At 40.6% G+C, this 18,972-nt stretch overlaps 1 protein-coding gene across 2 annotated transcripts in view; it reads left to right on the top strand.

Annotated features, from left to right (window-relative positions):
- The window catches only part of THBS4 (thrombospondin 4), a 57,887-nt gene that overhangs the window by 15,931 nt on the left and 22,984 nt on the right, over positions 1-18,972 (top strand). The window contains exons 3-9 of one of the 2 annotated variants that reach the window (XM_069096336.1): positions 3,305-3,552; positions 7,204-7,312; positions 9,739-9,821; positions 10,342-10,393; positions 12,405-12,589; positions 15,396-15,533; positions 16,703-16,771. In XM_069096336.1, coding sequence (XP_068952437.1) covers positions 3,305-3,552; positions 7,204-7,312; positions 9,739-9,821; positions 10,342-10,393; positions 12,405-12,589; positions 15,396-15,533; positions 16,703-16,771 — 884 coding nt within the window. Of the gene's footprint in view, positions 1-3,304; positions 3,553-7,203; positions 7,313-9,735; positions 9,822-10,341; positions 10,394-12,404; positions 12,590-15,395; positions 15,534-16,702; positions 16,772-18,972 lie in introns of both variants that reach the window. The other variant, XM_069096335.1, reaches the window with a different exon arrangement.

An 18,972-nucleotide genomic window follows, 5' to 3' on the forward strand; every position in this document is an offset into this window, starting at 1 on the left:
ATACCTAGTTTAAGTACTCAGCAACATTGCCACACAGGAGCTTGGTGCTTGCTGAGTTCCTGATGCAGACTCAAGTAGGCATGTGTTGATTATTCTTTAACCACCATATGCATGGGGTCTTGGTGGTGTTTGCTCTCTCTGGGTCACATAATGTAGCTCCAAGTCCACATTAGCTGGGTCCCATACCTGAAGACCTGGTAGCTTACTCTTGAGGATCTGAGGGCTGAAACTGCCTTATTTAAGCTTTGCTTCTACCCCAGCACTTAACACAGTTCTTTGTACACAGAAGACACTTAAAGCCTTGTGGGATGAACCTTGGAGAAAAATCAAAAGTGAACAAATATGGGAAATGTCAAAGAACAATTCAATTCAAACCTTTATTAAGGGCCTGCTGTGTATAGTCTATAGGCAGCAAGGCAGCTTAATGGATAGAGTACTGCACATAAAGTCAGGAAGACCTAAGTTCCAATCTCTGCCTCAGAAACTTACTGTGTGACCCTGGGCAAGTCACTTAACTTCTGTCTGCCTCAATTTCTTTATCTATAAAATGGAATGATAATAGTATTTATTTCCCACCACTGATGTGAGGTTAGAATGCAATAATAAATATAAAACATTTTGCAAACTTTGAAGTGTTGTATCACTGTTAGCTGTGATTATTGTGCTAGGTGCTGGGAGGTAGGAAGAAAGCAGACAGGCATGCTTTGTACGCAAGTTGTTCACAGTCTATTAAAGGAAAGAGTCATGTATATAAACACCATACAAGTTAAGATGGGACAAATGCACAGGTGAGTTCAAAACAAGAAGAATGAGAGATCTAAGGAGGGAAGCTTCACCTGCAGCAGAGGGAAAGTCAAAGAAGCCTTCACAGAGAAGGCAGCATCTAAATTGGGTTTGGACAGCTGGAAACGTGGGGGAAGTCCAAACCCAGTCTGGGGAAAATCATGCTGCAATTGCACTGAGGTGGGAGGAGGCAAGACATGACCAGCAAACAGGAGCTCAGTGTGATTGACACGTGAACTGAATGAAGAGTAAAGGGGAAAAGAGAATTACAAAAGCGAATTGAAGCCAGGTTGTAGAAAGCATTGAATGCCAGAGTGAAGACTTTATAGTTCATCCTTTAAGTCATAGGATTATAGATCGAAAGCTGCAAGGGGCCTTAGAAGTCAACTTCTCCTGCCCCTTAATTATACAAAGAAGGAAACTGAGACCCAGAGGAGGCAAAATGACTTATCCAAGATCACCCAGTCAGTGGCAGAGCTGGGGGATTGAAACCCAGATTCTCAGCAGGAGGAGGCACCAAAGATTTCTGAATAGTAGACTGATCAGTTTTGTGCATTAGAAAGATTGCTTTGGGAGTGGTAAGAAAGGTAGCATGAACAGAGGAGAGCCTAGAGGCATAGAGACCAGTCAGCAAATTGTTTCTGTTGTCCAGAAGATAAAGAATGTGAGTATGAGATAGAATGGTCACAGGGTGAGTAGAGAGCAGGAAGGAGGAACTGTGGGGGCAGAATCCACTAGACTTGGCAGCTGGAAGGTGAGGGAAGGGAAGGATACCAAGATGACACCAAGGTTTTGAGCCTGAGTGACTGAGAAGATGGTGTCACCATTAGTAGAAATAAGGTCGTTTGGAAGCAGGCAGGTTTGGAAATAAAACTTTCAATTCTATACCTGTTGAGTCTGAGGACCCACTGGGACACTCAGGGACAGCTGCCCAAGAGGCAATTGGAAAAATGGAACTGGAGCTTTGGCAAAAATTTTGAGATGAAAACCTGTGGTCAAAGCTCTGGCAGTTTTGTGTGAACTGATACAAAGTGAAGTAAGCAGAACCAGGAAAACAATATGCCCAATGGCTACAATAATCTATCTGGAAAGAAAAAAATGAAAGCCAAAACTAAAAGCTGAGGAGTTACAGTGACCAAGTTTGCTCTGAAGAACACATGAGAAAATGTACTTCTTTTCTCTTCTTTATAGAGATGGTGGACAATGGGTGTGGAACCACGGCATAGACTTGGCTGGAGTTAGTTTTGCTGGACTGCTTTTTTCCCTCTTTTTATCTTTTGTTACAAAGGATGACTAAGTACGGGCAGGGGGGGTGCCCAAAAGAAAATGAAATGAGTATAGAGAGGTTCACAAAAGCTTTTATACATGTCTATTTCCTTAAAGACAAACTGGACACAACAAAAGTTCTGTTTCTCACACAATCCTCTTTTCTGTTCTTCTTTGTATATTGAAATGTAATTTATGCTTAAGCTCACAATAAAAAAAAGAAAACAATTGTTTTTTAAAAGGAAATTACATAAATCTAGAAATAAAATGGCATAGACTAGTATTCTAGTATTTCTATATGATATAAAAACAAGAATTATCAAAAAAAAATTTTAAAGGTTCTATCAGTGAGTGGAACTTAGCTTAAAACTGAATCATGAAGGAGCAAATTGAAATGGAACCAAGAAACATGGAATGGGTTATAAAATGACATTATGGAAAGTCAGCAGGTACTTACAAAATATCTCCTACATGCCTAACACTCTATTAGGCAGTCTGGAAGGTAATAAAGAACTTAGCCCTTAATAAAGACTTAGCCCTTTCCCAGTTTGTAACCTCAGGTTGGGGGTGGGGCAAGAAGGAGTGAATTTATTTTATTCTGGAATTGTTTTATTAGTAACTTAATAATCATCAACAAACATGAACATTTCAATATACAAAGGACACAAAAAGGAATTGCATATGAAACTATGAATTTCTGTTATGTAGAGCTTTAAAGTTCATATTAAATTTAACATGGTAGTAACAAAGTTGCCCTGTTTGTGTCTTCTGAACTTTTGGCTTTCCTCTGTGCATTTTTCACATTTCAGATACAGTTTTATTGATATTATTTGTTTCTATATTGTTTTAATTTCCACACTTTTTAATGGTTTACTGACAGTCTTTTCTTCCTTTTGGGGGGAATCATTTCTTTCACTACTCACGCCACCTCCTTCATAGAAATCCTCCCTTGTAATAAATAAGTGTAGTCAAAAAAAAAATATGACCATGTCTGAAAATATATGCCTCATTTTTCTCCTCAATTCTATCATTTCTCTGCCAAGAGTCAGAGGCATGCTTCAGCCTTCTAAAATCATGTAGTTTCATTAGACTTAACAGATTGTTTACTTGTGGATGGGCTTTTTGGTTGAGAAAGAGAAGGTGTCCTAATTGAATATAAGAGGACAACCTCCATCTCTGACTGATGCAGGAGTATTCCTGTGGATACTCTCTCTCTTGCTTCTCTTCCCCATCATTAACTTGTGCTTTGTTCCAGCCATCCTCCGTTACCTAAAGGCTGATGGGAAGATACACCTGGTGGTCTTCAACAACATCCAGCTGGCTGACAGCAAGCGCCACAGGATGCTCCTTCGCCTGAGCAATTTTCAACGAGGGTCCAGCTCTGTGGAGCTCTATTTGGATTGTAACCAGGTGGACACCATCCAGGATCTCCCCAGGGCATTCTCTGGGCTCTCTCATAGTTCTGAGCCTGTTGAACTGAGGACATTCCAGAGGAAAGCACAGGTGAGTAGAGCAGCCTCTATTCTTTCAAAGGCGGATTCATGAGCTGAAGCCACACCACAGTAATTTGTCCATGGATTTCATGTATCACCTACTAAAAGCAAAAAGCTGGAAAAAAACTTAGTAAAATGCAGTAACATTGAGATTCTAACTTCTAACAGGCAGGGAGCTCCCAAGATCTACTTTACAGTATCTTTTCCAATCAACTACATAACCTTTGTATCATGCATAGCCTTGGATTTGGATCCAGGGGATCTGGATTCAAATTTGGTTCTGCATTTACTACCTGTGTGACTGTGATCATCACCTAATCCCTCTGGGCCTCAGTTTCTTCATATAACCGTAACCACAAAAGAGGAAATTATCTGTAAACAGTTCTATGTATAAAGTCTTTGAGAGAAACAGAGACAGACACAGAGAGAGACACACAGAGAGATGGGGAGGGGGAGAGAGAGAGAGAGAGAGAGAAATAACCACTCTCTTTTTTATCCCTCAACTTTATTTTTGCTAATTTTTACTTTGCATTAAATATGGGTGCAAATAGAGGTTTCATACAGATCTCACAAGGTTATAGAGTTACACAGAAGACTTCTGTGGTCCTTTGCAGGCCTGCAACTGTGTTCCCGTGATTCCTTGATCCTTTGGGCTTCCCATTTACAAAGACAACAAAAAAAACTTAACTTCAAATTCCAATTCTGCCACTTATAGTGCTACATGATAACTGTATGGGTTTTGTACAGTGCCTGAAGCATATTAAGCATTTAATAAATGCTCTAGCTGTCTATCTATCTTGGACAAAAATCACTTAACCTCTTTATGCCTCAGTTTGCCCATCTGTAAAATGAAGTGGTAAAACTAGATGATCTTCTCCTATTATCCTATGACCCAGAATAAAAATTATTACTCTTACTCTGGGGTCAAATATATTCTTGAACAATACTAGACAGTTTTTAGGGAAAACTCTGAGAAAGTTTAAATGCAGAGACTCTGAGTAAACAGTGCCTAACTGTGTGAAGAAGCTCAGAAAGCTGGAGACTATGGGAAATTAGCCCTCATTCAAAATCCCAGGATGAGTCAAATCATTTAACCTGGAAGTCAATAATTATATCATTGAAGAAATCTGAGGTCAATGTCCACCAACTTAAAGATGTCAATATTCCTTGCAGTCAGTAGCTAGTAGAAATGAATATTCTTCTTAGAAAACTGAATTTCTACAGGATTTCTTTTTTTTTTTTTAAGCAATCGGGGTTAAGTAACTTGCTCAAGGTTACACAGCCAGTTATTTCTGAGTGTGGTGCTGAGTATCTGAGCCCGGATTTGATCCAGGTCATCCCGACACTGGAGCCGGTGCTCTTACTGAGCCACCTGGCCGCCCCTTAGGATTTCTTTACCCAACTGCATTCTGAAAGAGGAGTACTCCAAACCACCAGAGCATCCTTGTCTCTTAGTAGAAGTTCAATAATGCCCATATCTGTTATTCTATAAACCTACTCCATTACACATGTAGGCAACATAAAAGAATAGAACTAATGTAACCCTTGAGAGCCTCAAAGCATGAAAGACTCAACTACATTTTGGATGATTCTTTACATCTCTGGTTCATAAACCCACCCAAAAAACTCAGAGAAAATTAATGTATGGTGCTTCCCCCACATCCCCACTTAAACTGAGCGCATTTAAAAATTTACAATTCACAATATTAAAGAAGGAAAACTTCATTGAAAGACTAAGGAAAACAAAATGGGAAGGAAAAAAAGACTCTTTGGGAAATGAAAGGAAATGGCCTGTTAAATAACTCTCCCAAAAATCTATTCCAAATTCTTAGTTACCTGCAGTCTCTAACATGCAGGTTTCTTTAGCTCAGTGGTTCTTAGGCATTCTTTGCACTGCTACACAGGTTGTTCTTTTGCATTTCCCCGAAGTCCTCAATAGGGCAGCCAGGTGGTGCAGTGAATAGGATGCAGGGCCTAGACTAAGTAAAATAGTTCAAATCTGACCTCAGACACTTACTAGCTGTGTGACCCTGGGCAAGTCATTTAACCCTGTTTGACTGTAGCGGCAACCACACTGGCATAAACAAGATAGCTGCTAGCACAGATTCTTAGATCTGCTTTACCAGGAAAGACAGCTGTTCAAGGGGTCAGCAATCTTTTTTATTACATTCATTAGTTCAGGGGAAAAGTCAGCACCCTGAACTTCAGAAAAAAAATTAAAAAAAAAAAAAAGAAAATAGAGAAAATACAAGAAGAGAAATAAAGACCAACAGACAGGGCTTCTAACTGAGAAATTAACACAGATCAACAGACAGATCCAACTGTCTGACAAAAGCAATACATACATAGTTACCAGAGAGAAGCACCAGCATCTGGGTTTTTCAAAGGGTGAGGCTCCTTAATGGCTATGCAGTCTCTTTGGTCAAATCACAGGAATATTCTTCCAAGGAGTGAGCCCCCTAAACAAAATGCTAACCTCAGAGTATATATAACCTTTTTAGAGCCAGAGGGTATCACAAGCCTTATGACCCAGTGACAAACAGCAATTAGCAAAAGGTATGAGCCTTCCTACAAAACAAACCTCCCCTAAATCAAACGTCCCTTAATGGGCTCCATGTGAAGCCTATTAATGGGTGGAGAAGATCTTTCTATTCCCCATTACCAATTGCCTCAGTTACCTCATCTGTAAAATGAGCCAGAGAAGGAAATGGCAAACCATGCCAGAATCTTTGCCAAGAATATTTGAAAATGGGGTCACAGAGAGTTGGAAACAACTGAACAATAACAGCACAGGCCCCAACAAGTACATACTCAAAATAGTACCTAAAAGTGGAAGGGGCCTTCGAGGTCATCTAGGTCAATCCCCCTCATTTTACAGGTGAAGAAACTGAGACCCAGAGATGCTAGGTGAGGATCAAGGTCACATAGGAAGTAAATGGCAGCGTTAGGATTTGAACCCAGATCCTATGGCTCCAAATGTTGGCATTGTACAATTTTCCTTTCAATCAAAGCTCTTCCTACATAGCTATTTAGTTCCTATTACTCTAATAATAATGGAAGTTTCTATAGTCCTCAATTGTTTTACAAAGTGATTCTGGCATTCTTTGCTACAAGGGATAGCTAGCTCCCTGTGTGGGGCTAAGAAGAAACAGTGGGAAATGAAGGTTATCTCAGCTGATCCTTACCAAAGCCCAGTTAGGTAGGTGCTATTATTAGTCCCATTTTACAGTTGAAGAAATTGAGACTCAAAGTGGTTGCACAACATGGTACCAGACAACAAAACTAGTAAATGAACCCAGGTCCTCTAGACTTTGACTCTGCTGCTACTTCAACTATACCACGTTCCCTTCCCTAGGAGGAAGTTCCTCTTAGTTCCCCGCAAAGATTCTGGGCATGGGCCCTCACTCACTTGGACATAACACTGTCCAAATCCTTAAAGCCTCCCCATTCATTGGATAGGAAACCTCAGGTATTTTCTCCAACATGCCTATCTTTACAGAAACAGCATCATTCTCTAACCACTTCTCCCGCCCACTAGATAAGACTCTAATCACAGCCTGTGTAAATCTCGCTGTGATCACTGGGCTACCACATCTTAACTGAGAATGGTTTCTCTTTGAATTATGCCAGAAATCAATGACATGAACATTTCCTCTTCCAGGATACCCTGGAAGAACTAAAGCTGGTTGTGAGAGGTTCACTGTTCCAGGTCGCCAGTCTCCAAGAATGCTTCCTCCAGCAAAGTGACCACGTGCCCTCCACAAGCTCAGGTATGCCCCCTCCCCATTCTGTGTAGTCACCCTAATCATGGGTGGGAAGGTTCACTAGAGATGCCCCAGTCCAATCACAACTTCACAAAGCAAGTCATTCGAACTCCTTATGCTCCTTAACTGATACCTAGACAATCAGATGTCAAATCTTACATCTCTACCTCTAAATATCTCTTGGATCTGTCCCTTCCTCTCTACTACCGATTAAATTCAGCCCCTTATTACCTCTTATCTAAGTAATTACTTATGCCTTTAAACCCAAATCACTCTGGCTCTCACTGATTGACCAATAATGTGCCCCAGCCCACACCTCACTTACTCATTGTTTACAGGTTTTGTTGGCTCAGAGTGAGTGTAAATAGTAACTGTTTCTGTTTTGTCCAGAAACCCTGAGAGTCTTCACCTCCCAGATTGATTCTTTTTATGAAGGCAGGCTTGGCCATCTTTTGCCTCAGTTCTTACCTAGACTTAAATCACTGAATGGGTGTTGCCTCAGTCAAACTGAGACCTGGGAAAGACCTTAGTTTAAGAAGGGTAAGGTCTTCCACGGCATCATGGGCCATAGCTAATCCTGATCTATATCTTGCCACAGATGACTCTGGAGAAGAGAGTGAGACTGATGACTTTGTACAGCTCTGCCTCACTTAAATCCAATTCACTCAAAAGTCGACATTGCCCCATGATATCATTGGTCCTCTTTGAGAAGGAATGATGAACAATAACAAACAACAAAATCAATAGCCTCCTAATTGAACTCCCTGTCTCAAGGCTCTCCTCATCCTCCACACTTAACCTGCCTCAATCATATGTATCTGATTGTGTAACTCACCTACTCATTGAGTTCCACTGGCTTCTTATTGCCTCAAGCACAAAATATAAACATTCTGTTTAGCTTTCTTGCCCCAAACTAGCTTTACAGTATCATTGGGCATGGCTGCCCCTCCCTCACTCTTCTGTTAAGCCCAACTGGCCTTCTCTCTATACCTCATACACAATACTTCATTTCCCACCTCTTCGCCTTTGCGGTAGGGCACCACCCCAAACTACCTTAGAGTAAACTATTTTGTATTTATTGACTTTATGTTTGCGCTGTCTGTATTTTAGATTGTTGCCAGAAATAGCTAGGTGTTACAGTGGGTAGAGTGCTGGGCTTAATGACAAGAAGATCTGAATTCAAATCCTGCCTCAGACACTTACTATGTGATTTTGGGCAAGTTACTTACCCTCTCTTTGCCTCAAACAGTTTCCTCAAGTACAATGGGGATAATAATGGCCTCTCAGGATTGTTGTGAGGATCATATTTACATTTACGTATTTTCTGTATGAGACAATATTTATGTAGTGCTTGGTGTAGTCTGGCATATAGTGGGCATCTACTAAGTGCTTATTTCCTTGCATTTAAAAATACTTTTAAATTAGATTTTTAAAAATACTAACAGATTCTATTTTCTCTCCTTCCCACCCCCTGGACATTAAAAAAAAAACACAGAAAAAAATCCTTATAGCAAATATGCATAGTTATGCAAAATAAATTCACTAATTGGTCATATCTGAAAATGGGTCTCATTCTGTATCCTCAGTCCAGGATACAGAAAAAGCATGCTTCATCATTGGTTTGCTGGTACTATGAATGGTCATTTCGTTCATCAGTTTTTACAGCTTTCAAAGTTGTTTGTTTTTTTAATGATGTTATTGTATAAATTGTTCTCCTGGTTCTTCTCATTTTATTCTTCATCAATTCATACAAACCTTCAAAACTGTCCATGTTTATGATATTGATGTTTTCATATAGATTGTTTTCATCTAGCTCACTTCACTCTGTCAGTTCATGCAAATCTTTCCATAACTATTTGTAAACATATTTTTTCACATTATTTATGCCTTGATAGTATTCCATTATATTCACATGCCACAATATGTTTAGCATCCCTTTAATTTATGTTCTTTGTAGCCCCAGCACCTAGCATTGTGCCTGGCACATAGTAGGTGCACAATACATGTTTGTCAATCACTTGACTTACATACTTGAAATGGTATCTGGAGATTTTGTTGCTGGAGCCCAGTGGGACCATGCAGATGACTCCATTTTTACTGTGACCGGGGTTGAGTATGACAATCCAAAATACTGAATTAGAATTCTGAACATTGTCGCTTTATTTCTATGACTTGGATGAATTTTGTAAAAACTCGTTTTTTCTCATATGGTGACATTGTTATAGTAGACACTATCATCCTTTTCATTACAACTAAGCAACTCAGAAGATTGGCACAGACAATCCAGAGGCCCTGTGTATTTTAATCTTTTGCCTTTTGCTGTTTCTCTGGGGCGCTTTCTGATCTGGGTCAAGCCTATGGGAGTTGAAAGACCATGTAAAATGACCATTATTAACTTGGCTTGTTGATTTTTCACCTTGGTATTCTAGCAGGAGACATAAATTGGCAAGTCTTGGGCCAGATGACACAACTCAACAAAATACTGGGAGAAGTAAAAGACCTCTTGAGACAGCAGGTATAGTACTGGCCACTGAGCATGACACATTCCCAGTAGTATTAGGAAATCCCCTTCGTATTCTGGTATTCTACCAGAGATGGTAGAAGTACATTAGTGCCCACAGTCTAGAAGATGTCCCCTTAAAACTCCATCATTATAAGGTTCTATGGCAACTAAGTGGCATGTTGGACAAAGCATTGGACTGGAAGTCAGAAAGGCCTGTGTTCAAAAGTCCACCTCAGACACTTATTGGCTGTGTGACCTTGGGGATATCACTTAACCTCTCTGTGCTTCAGTTTTCTCATCTGTAAAATGAAGGAGTTGGATTCAATGGCCTCTAAAGTCTCATCCATCTCCAAATCTATAACCCTTTGACATGGTTCTGGAAGTTGGGGAACAAGGCACCAGACAGGAAGACAAATCTCACAGGCAACAGCTTAGGCAATTCCAAGAGTCTTTATTACCACTTCCCTGAGATTCTCCAGTCCCTAGACTGCAGGTCTCATAATGCTTTTCAATCATCTTTCTATTTCCAAAGGTCAAAGAAACCACTTTTTTGCGAAACACCATCGCAGAGTGCCAGGCATGTGGTAAGTGCTTTTCTCATAATTAGCTAATTTATTGAGATAAATAAGACTCATCCTAGGAGCCAATTAGTGAAAATGCTTTTTTGAATTTGTTGTTGTTGGAGATTTGGAGAGGTCTTCATTGATCTGAAGCTCCAGGGCTTGGCACAAAGTCCAGGGGAAGAGTTAATTGAGAGGAAAATTCTCTTTTGTGAGTAGAATAAAATTCTTCATTATCCAAAAGAATAAGAAGTAAGGATTTTACTTGAAAAACAGTGCAGAGGGGCAGCCAGGTAGCACAGTGAGTAAGAGCACCGGCTCCAGTGTCAGTACGACCTGGAGATCGAATCCCGGGCTCAGATACTTAGCATCCACCCAGAAACACCTGGCCCTGTAACCTTGAGCAAGTTACTTAACCCCAATTGCTTTAAAAAAAAAAAAGAAAAGAAAAGAAAAACAGTGCAGAGGGGCGGCCAGGTGGCTCAGCTAGTAAGAGCAGAGGGCTCCAGTGTCGGGATGACCTGGATCAAATCCCGGGCTCAGATACTCAGCACCACAACCAGAAATAACTGGCCATGTAACCTTGAGCAAGTTACTTAACCCTGATTGCTTTAAAAAAAAAAAAAGAAAAGAAAAGAAAAGAAAAACAGTGCAGATTGGGCAGGTAGGTGATTCAATGGATAGAGGACTGACATTGCGGTCAGGAGGACCTGAATTCAAATTCCAGTCTCAGACACTTATTAGTTGTGTGACCCTGGGCAAGTCACTTACCCCTGATTACCTCCAATAACAACAACAAACAGTGTGTAGTTGTAGAAAAATGGTCAGCCTTGGAGTCATGGAAGACTTGAGTTCAAATCCTACCTCTGATGAATGCTAGCTGTTTGACTTTGGCCAAGTCACTTAGCTTCTCAGTTTCCTAGACAACAATCCAGGGAAGCAGAAATTTCAGAAGAGTTCCTGTTGCATGAAGGGACTTTTCCTACACTAATGAAATCACAGGGCTAAACAAAAAAAGGACCATACGTACTTGAATTTTTTTGACATTTCTGTGATCCCATGTGAATATTCTTTTCATCAGTGCAGATAGCAACCCATACATGCCTTCCCATCTTCTGTGATCCTTTCATTACATGTGCTAGAAGCTTTCATCTAAGCCATTTTGCCTTTCTTGGGTACCAGTGATGTACTTGGTTATCCTTGTTCTTTTTGCATGATCATCCTACCTCCTTTTCCAATCGTGCTTTTCTTGAATAATATCCCTTAAACCAGAGAGGCAACTTGGTATGGTGGATGGAGAGATGGCAGCAGAATCAGGAAGACTTGGGCTAAACTCTCACTTTTAACATTTACTGCCTGTGTGATCCTGGACAAGTCACTTAACCTCTAAATACCCCCAGACAATTCTCTAAGACTGTGTGCCTTTTAATGTACTGTGGGATAGGAAAAGCCAGATTTGGTTTTGCATTTCGTTAAACACCCACATACGGCATATTGCAGCATCCGCAACATCCAGGAGTTCTTTTGCAGATAGTCTGACACCAAGAATAAAGTGCAGAGTGTTCATTTGCGTTGGTAAAAACATTCTTCTCAGAGCCCCCTACACCGGAGATGTCAAACATGCAGCTGGGGGCAGCATTGCCACTCACAGCACTCCTGAGTGCAGCCAACCCAGATTAAAATGTTATTGGGAAATATTTAATGAGATGAGCCAAAAAATAATAGAAATAGATAATGATGTGGTTTTTTTGAGTCAATATATGGCAGAAAGAGATACTCTGAGTTTGACTCCAATGCCTTACACAGGACCAGTCCCAAATCCCAATTTCTTCTGTCACTTCTTATGCCAAAATCATCACTGGAAATATGTAGCAAATTACTTATGCCCATTATGCATTTATCCATTGCCCCTTGGGTCAGTCACAATATGGATTCTTTGGAGACTGCAATTTTCTAAGATTCACAACCATCACTGGAATGCTCATTGGTTGGGTCAGGGAACAGCTCTGGATGTTTTTTTAAACTTTTTTTTCAGGCCCCCTCAGCCTCCAGTCTCCAACTCCAAACACCCTTCCCACTCCAGCAACCCTGGTTCTCAGGTGTGACTCTAACCCCTGTTTCCGAGGAGTCAGATGTACTGACACCAGAGATGGATTTCAGTGTGGTCCCTGCCCAGAGGGATATACAGGAAATGGAATTACCTGCTCTGATATTGATGAGGTAAAGAATAGATTGATAGAGGATAGAAGAGCAATTCCTTCACAGTCATCTTACTATCTCTCTCACACATCCTTATAAATTTAAGTCAAGTCAACAAGCATTCATTAAGTGCCTACTATGTACCAGGTAAGAGATGAAAAAAAAAAGTCCCTGATAATGACAAGTTTATGGTAAAAGAAGGTACATTGGCAGAGGAAGTGGTTAAGTCAGACTTTCACTAGGCTGCAGGAAAGTCATTTCCATATCCAGAGATGGAGGGATCTTTACAAACTCCTAGGAGTACTGGGTGGTGGAATAAAGGACAGATTAAAAGCAGTGGGAAATTTTGCATTATTTTGTATGAATGAAAAAGGGGCAGCATTGGTCATGGATAGAGAGAGCCAGACTTGGAGTTGAGATTGTATATAAATATATATAATGTAGTACATTTCTATATATAACATATGTGTATATATTTGCATGAATGTACATGTATACATAAGTATATGTGCATATATATGGAATATGGAGGTGCTTATATAGGGTTGGCATCCCTTTCTATCACAAGTACTAATACATTCTATATTTGCTTTCTCATTTAGTAGTCATTTCTCCTTTTTTCACAGTCCTATTCAATTCCCCTCACCCCCCCCCCCATTTACAAGGAAGGAGGGAGGAGGAAGAGGGGGTACTGTTGTAAGGGTGCCTTCAAGGGATTCCAGGTATTATCTTCATCGGGATCCCTGTATGGAAAGGAGGCAATATCACACATCTCCGCAACTCACAACATGGAGGCAATGAGCCCAGACGATGCGTCCCTCGGGGAACAACTGGGTTGTGTAGTCCTGAAAAGCAGCCAACACAGGAGTGTGATAGTTTTACTGAGTGACAGCTATAGCCTGGACAAACCTTCAGAAAGAGAATATTACAGGAGTACTTTGCACAGGCTAGTTCCTTTTCCTGACTTTCATCATCTTCTACTGAAAGCATCTGGTCCTCTACAAGTATCTGGGCATGGCACAATGAATAGAGTACTGGACTTGAAAGTCAGGATTAGCCTGCCAGAGAGAGTTAAAATCCTACCTCAGACACTTACTATCTAGGTGACCCTGGCCAAGTCACTTAACTTCTGTCTACCTCAGTTTCCTCATCAACACAATGGGGATAATAATAGTACCTACTTCCCAGTGTTATTATAAAGATCAACCAAAAAATATGTAAAGCGCTTTGTAAACCTCAAAGTGCTAGTTGTTGTTATTATTATTATTATTATTATTAGAAGGCTGCAAAGAGGCCATGAGGCCAGATAAAGTTTCAGGATGACCAATCTCACTCCAAGTGAAAATATAACAAATATCTCCCTTGGTTGAGTAATTGAAAGTCTGTGATAAAAAATATTTCGCCTCTGACACCACCACCCCCCATCTCCAAAAATTAAGATCTTAAGGTAGTATCTAATAATTAAGATCTTAAGGTAGTATCGAATAATCCTTCAATAAACTATTATTAAACAATAAAAATAAAAATCCTTCAAAAAAAACCCTTTAATAAACATTTACACACAGTTTTATAGAACTACTAAAAATAGATTTTTTTTCTTTGACTTTTGAGCTGGGATTTTACCCTTTTGAAAAAGCCAGAAGTGCTTGGGTTTTCTTTTTTTACATTAATTGAAGCAGTAATAAAGAGTGGCAGAAATACTCTTCTAGACCCACTGGTCCCGCGTGCCCACTGACCCGCGTGCCCACTGACCCGCTGTAGTACAAGACACTTTAACCAGATGGAGGGGGCAGGCCTGACTTTGGCAGTTTTTGTTTTCATTCTGTCTCCACAATGTCTTTTCATCTTTGTGTTTTAAAGTCAAAGGAGCTGACTGGCTTTCTCACCTTGTAGTAAGTTTGAGAACAAGCATTTGGCCCAGTCACCTTGACCATCCCCAGACAGCACTAATTCCTCAGCTCAAGGACAGTTGTTTTGAAACTATATTTTGTCCACCCACACTGCCCCCCCCCGAGTTGTCAACAAGGATAGAGATTTCTCAACCTTAAAGCATTGTATAAATGGGATATATATGTGTGTTATTGTTATTGTTATCATAATTGTTATAACCCCACAGCACAATTTGTGTGAAAGAATGGGATTCCACAGAACTGAAGTGTTCAGTAGACCTCTAAGTCTAGAACACCACCTCTGCCCTCCCATCTTTCAAGGCCCAGTGAAAACCATCCTTTCAGTAATGCCTTTCCTGATAACTCTCCCACCTGAGGTGATTCCTCTGTCCTAAAGAGTTTTATAGAACCTTGTTCACATTCTCCCCCACCCCCACCCGGAACCTGTTTCTTTTTAAAGTTATTTCCTTTTCTTACATACTAGACTGGCAGCTCCTTGAGGGCAGGAACAATATTTTTAATCTTTGTTTCTCCCCCAGCACCTGGCAAAAGACTTTATGATTTTTAATGATAGTCTGACAATGTTTAATAAAGGTTTGTTAAATGAATCATGAATTAATTTCTCTCTATCCTTTCCCAATATGTCTTCCTGTCTTCCTTTTTTCCTTCCTTCCCTCTGTCCTTCCATCCCTCCTTCCACCTTTCCTTTCTTCATTTCTTCCTTCCTTCTTTCCCTCCTTCCTTCCTTTCTTCCCTCCCTCCCTTCCTTCCTTCTTTCTTTTGACAAGCATTTATTATTCCATGCAAGGCAATGTACCTAGATATTAGAGTAGAGATAAGGATAACTAGAATGTGGTTGTTCATTTGGAAAGAGTTCCAAATTTCAATGAGAGCACCCCCATTTGACTAACTATCTTGAACCATTTCTTCCTTGTTAGTGCACCTTCCACCCCTGCTTCCGAGGAGTACGTTGCTTGAATTTGACTCCAGGTTTCAGATGTGATTCCTGCCCAGTTGGCTTCACAGGACCAATGGTGCAGGGGGTAGGGGTCACCTTCGCCAAGACACATAAGCAGGTGAACTATAGGGGTGGACTTCATTTCTTTTGTATTCCCCCTTCTCACTTAGTAAAACTTGGAATGAATCTGGTTCTTTCGTGTCTCTTTCAGAAACTATTCATTTGTCCTGCCTGGGTGATTATCACATGCTGAAGATAAATAATGCACACCAGGCCACATCTGTATTATTTTTTCACTCCTCTCTGATTCATGGATTTCTAGGAGGGAGGGAGCAGCTGTTCAGTGACAGCAACCTGGTAGTGTTGAGTTTGAGGAATGGCTTGAGGTTCACTGGGTTTATACCAGTAGAACATTTTGATATCCAGATCCATCCCTTGGGCATCAAAGGGTAAAAGAACATAAGCAACAGAAGAACTTTAAAAGGGAAGATAAACTTGTATTTATGTACTGTTTACTGCAGCTAGGGAAGATGTAAAAGAGTAAAAAAAATAGACACAGCCTCTTCAATAGCGTTTACAAGCCACAAACTGCAGTAAAATCCTAGCGCATTCTATGACCTTCTCCACTTGATTCCAAATATACTAGAATATCCAGGTCATTATTAAACTGACTGACTGTGAAACTTTGGGAGGGATGTTTTCAGCATTTTTAGATGGTTGATCTTCTTTGGATGAGTTTTTACTACCTTGGGGAAATCATTAGGTATGAAGCGGAGCAGGAGGCATCATTATTTCTGAGTTATCCCATCCCTCATCTCCAGTGAGGGCTGTTTGTTAGACCAGAGAAGAGAAAGGAGTATTGGGAGAGAGAGCAGAGAGACAGAAGGTAATAAGGCTGAATTACATTCATCAGATGGATACGTGAGTGATGGGGAGAAGCTTATCTTTGCCTCCACTGAAGACAAAACAAAATAAAATGGGTTCAAATTGCTGTAGGATGTATCTAAGTCTAGCCATCAGAAAGAACTTCCCATTTACAAAGGTTGCAGGACAGGGGACTGAATTACCAAGGCACATTAGGGAGTCTTCTCTGGCTATTTTAAACTATGGACAGCTGTCCACTGGAGATTTGAGGCTAGTTCTGCTGAAAGATGGGGGTGGCCCAGATGGCCTTCTCATTTGTAATTCTGGATTATTCCACATCACACAAAGCTATGGAGACAGCTAAGAGTGGTTTCTGTGTTTTTCTTTTTCAACTAAGAGCCGTCTTTTATGTCTCTGCACTAGATATGCTCTGATATTGATGAGTGCAGAAATGGAGCCTGTGTCCCCAATTCTGTTTGTATTAACACTGTGGTAAGTATTTTCTGCAACTGTTTTTAAAGCACAATAATTTTGGTGGGAGAGGGAAGGAAAAAAAGAAATGTATACAATAACTTTTTTATATATTTAAAAGGAATAGAAGTTGCGCATAATAGATTTCAGTTTTATGTGCAATCATCTTTTTTATTACATTATGTTATAGAAATGCTTGTTTTATTCCATAATTTTTTAAAAAGCACACTAATTTGCCAAACTCTGTGTATATGTGAGGGGGGGGCAGGGGGTAGAGGGTATGTATGGGCTGTAACCACAAAACTCAAATATAACACATGACTGTAATAATATATGCAATGAACCAAATGAGAACAAAATTTTATCCAGAGAATTAGTAAGCCTCCCGCTTCCTCTCCGTTACAGTTGAGTTTCATTAATGTGCTTTTGAGTACAAGCATATGATGGAGTTATCTTTAAGATACTTATTCTTTAAAAACGGTCATATTTAAAAGCATTTCCTGTTGCTGATGCAGTTCCAGAATGCTCAGAGCACAGAGCTCTGAGGGGACCCAGAGGACGCTGTGTCCCCACAGTCGTACCTCTGACTCCTCTGGGAGACTCTTCAGAATCCCTGCATGCTACAGAGAATGGCTTGGCATGCCAGGGTACTTTCTGAAATGCATTTAGCTGCTATGATTTAATCATTTCAGTCCTTACCAGCACATTTCTGAAAATTCCTGTCAGCTATTTCTAGGCAAGAAATGGATGGGAGTAAGGTCAGCAAGCCAGACGTCAGGCTAGGGATGTAGGGGCCATTGTCTGACTGCCATGTGGTCCCCAGGCAAACTATTCAACCTCTCACTTCCCCACTTCCTAGCATGTGAAATGAGCCTAAGGATACACGGTTTTGTGGGAAAGCAATAAAAATAAATGGGAAACAGTTGGCAAAAATGGAGAGCTGATGGGAGCATAGCAGCCCACGGGACCTACCTCCACCCTGACGTGTTGTTTATAGGAAGATGAAATAAAGTGACTGTGAACAAAGGGCTTTCTTTCCCAGCCTGTCCTTCACTGTACTGTCAGGAAGACAGGGGGTAGTGTGGTATAGTGGAAAGACCACTAGACTTGGAGTCACCAGAGACTTGAGTTCGAATCCTGCCTCAGACATTTATAGCCTTGTGACCATGGATACGTCACTCTGAGCCTCAGGCTCCCCATCTGTGTGGTATAACGGGGATAATTCTCATCTCATGAGGCTATTGTGAAGATCATTTTAGAGGACTGTTAGCATTTGGGGAGTCTTAAGGTGCTTTATCACATTCAGCCCTTTTCATTTCATTTTAACTAAAACCATAGCACAACTCACAGGGTCTCTCCTCAGAGCTGCAGATGTTTTTTTTCTGTTCCTGGACCTGTATCTAGTAGACAAGGAATATGTACTTTTTTATCGTGTACCTGGAGGGAAACTTTCTAACTCCACTGGGAATCTCAGTACCTTCTGACAATTCAGGTCTGTTGTTTCTAAAGTGAGGAAATCAAGACCAGGAGAGGGAATGGCTTGCCCAGAGTCACACAGGAGATAAATAGCAGTTGCCATTTGAGCACTAAATTCTACATCCAGTGTTCTTTCCACAGAGATCACATGATTGTCTCTTCTCCTTATGCCCTGCCCCTGAGGGAGAGAAAGGAAAGGAGACGGAGAAAAACCACACATGCAGCATCAGACAGTTCCCTATCATTTCTCCTCCATCTTCCTGACCTATGCCACCTTACAACTGGATGGTATTTTCACAGATACTGTTTCAGGAAGCATACTGCTGGTCTGGGAAGCCTGCACGAAACAGCAAGGGTGGGGCTTCGTCTCAATAGAAATGCAGCCGACTTAATCCCTTTATTATGAAAATCAAATGAGACTGTATTTAAAACAGCTTTTCAATCTATGTAAATGATAGCCATTATGATTATTATAAAAGATACAAAACAATGCTAATAATGGTGATAATAACACCCCTGGTCCAGGGAATTATTTTCATTTTAGAAGCTAAGGATGGAGGGACATCTGGGTGGGACAGTGGATAGAGCACCAGCTCTGGTGTCAGAAGGGTCTGAGTTCAAATCCAACCTCAGACACTTACTAGTTGTATCACCCTGGGCAAGTGCCTAAACCCCAGTGCTTCCCTGAAAAACAAAGGCTCCAAGGTGAGATCCTGGCCAATGTAGGCTTCTTTTTAGAATGGAAA

Source organism: Petaurus breviceps, unplaced genomic scaffold, assembly GCF_028583685.1.
Source record: "Petaurus breviceps papuanus isolate PSGF00001 unplaced genomic scaffold, PetGlider_PUasm1.0 229, whole genome shotgun sequence".
Lineage (NCBI taxonomy): Eukaryota > Metazoa > Chordata > Mammalia > Diprotodontia > Petauridae > Petaurus > Petaurus breviceps.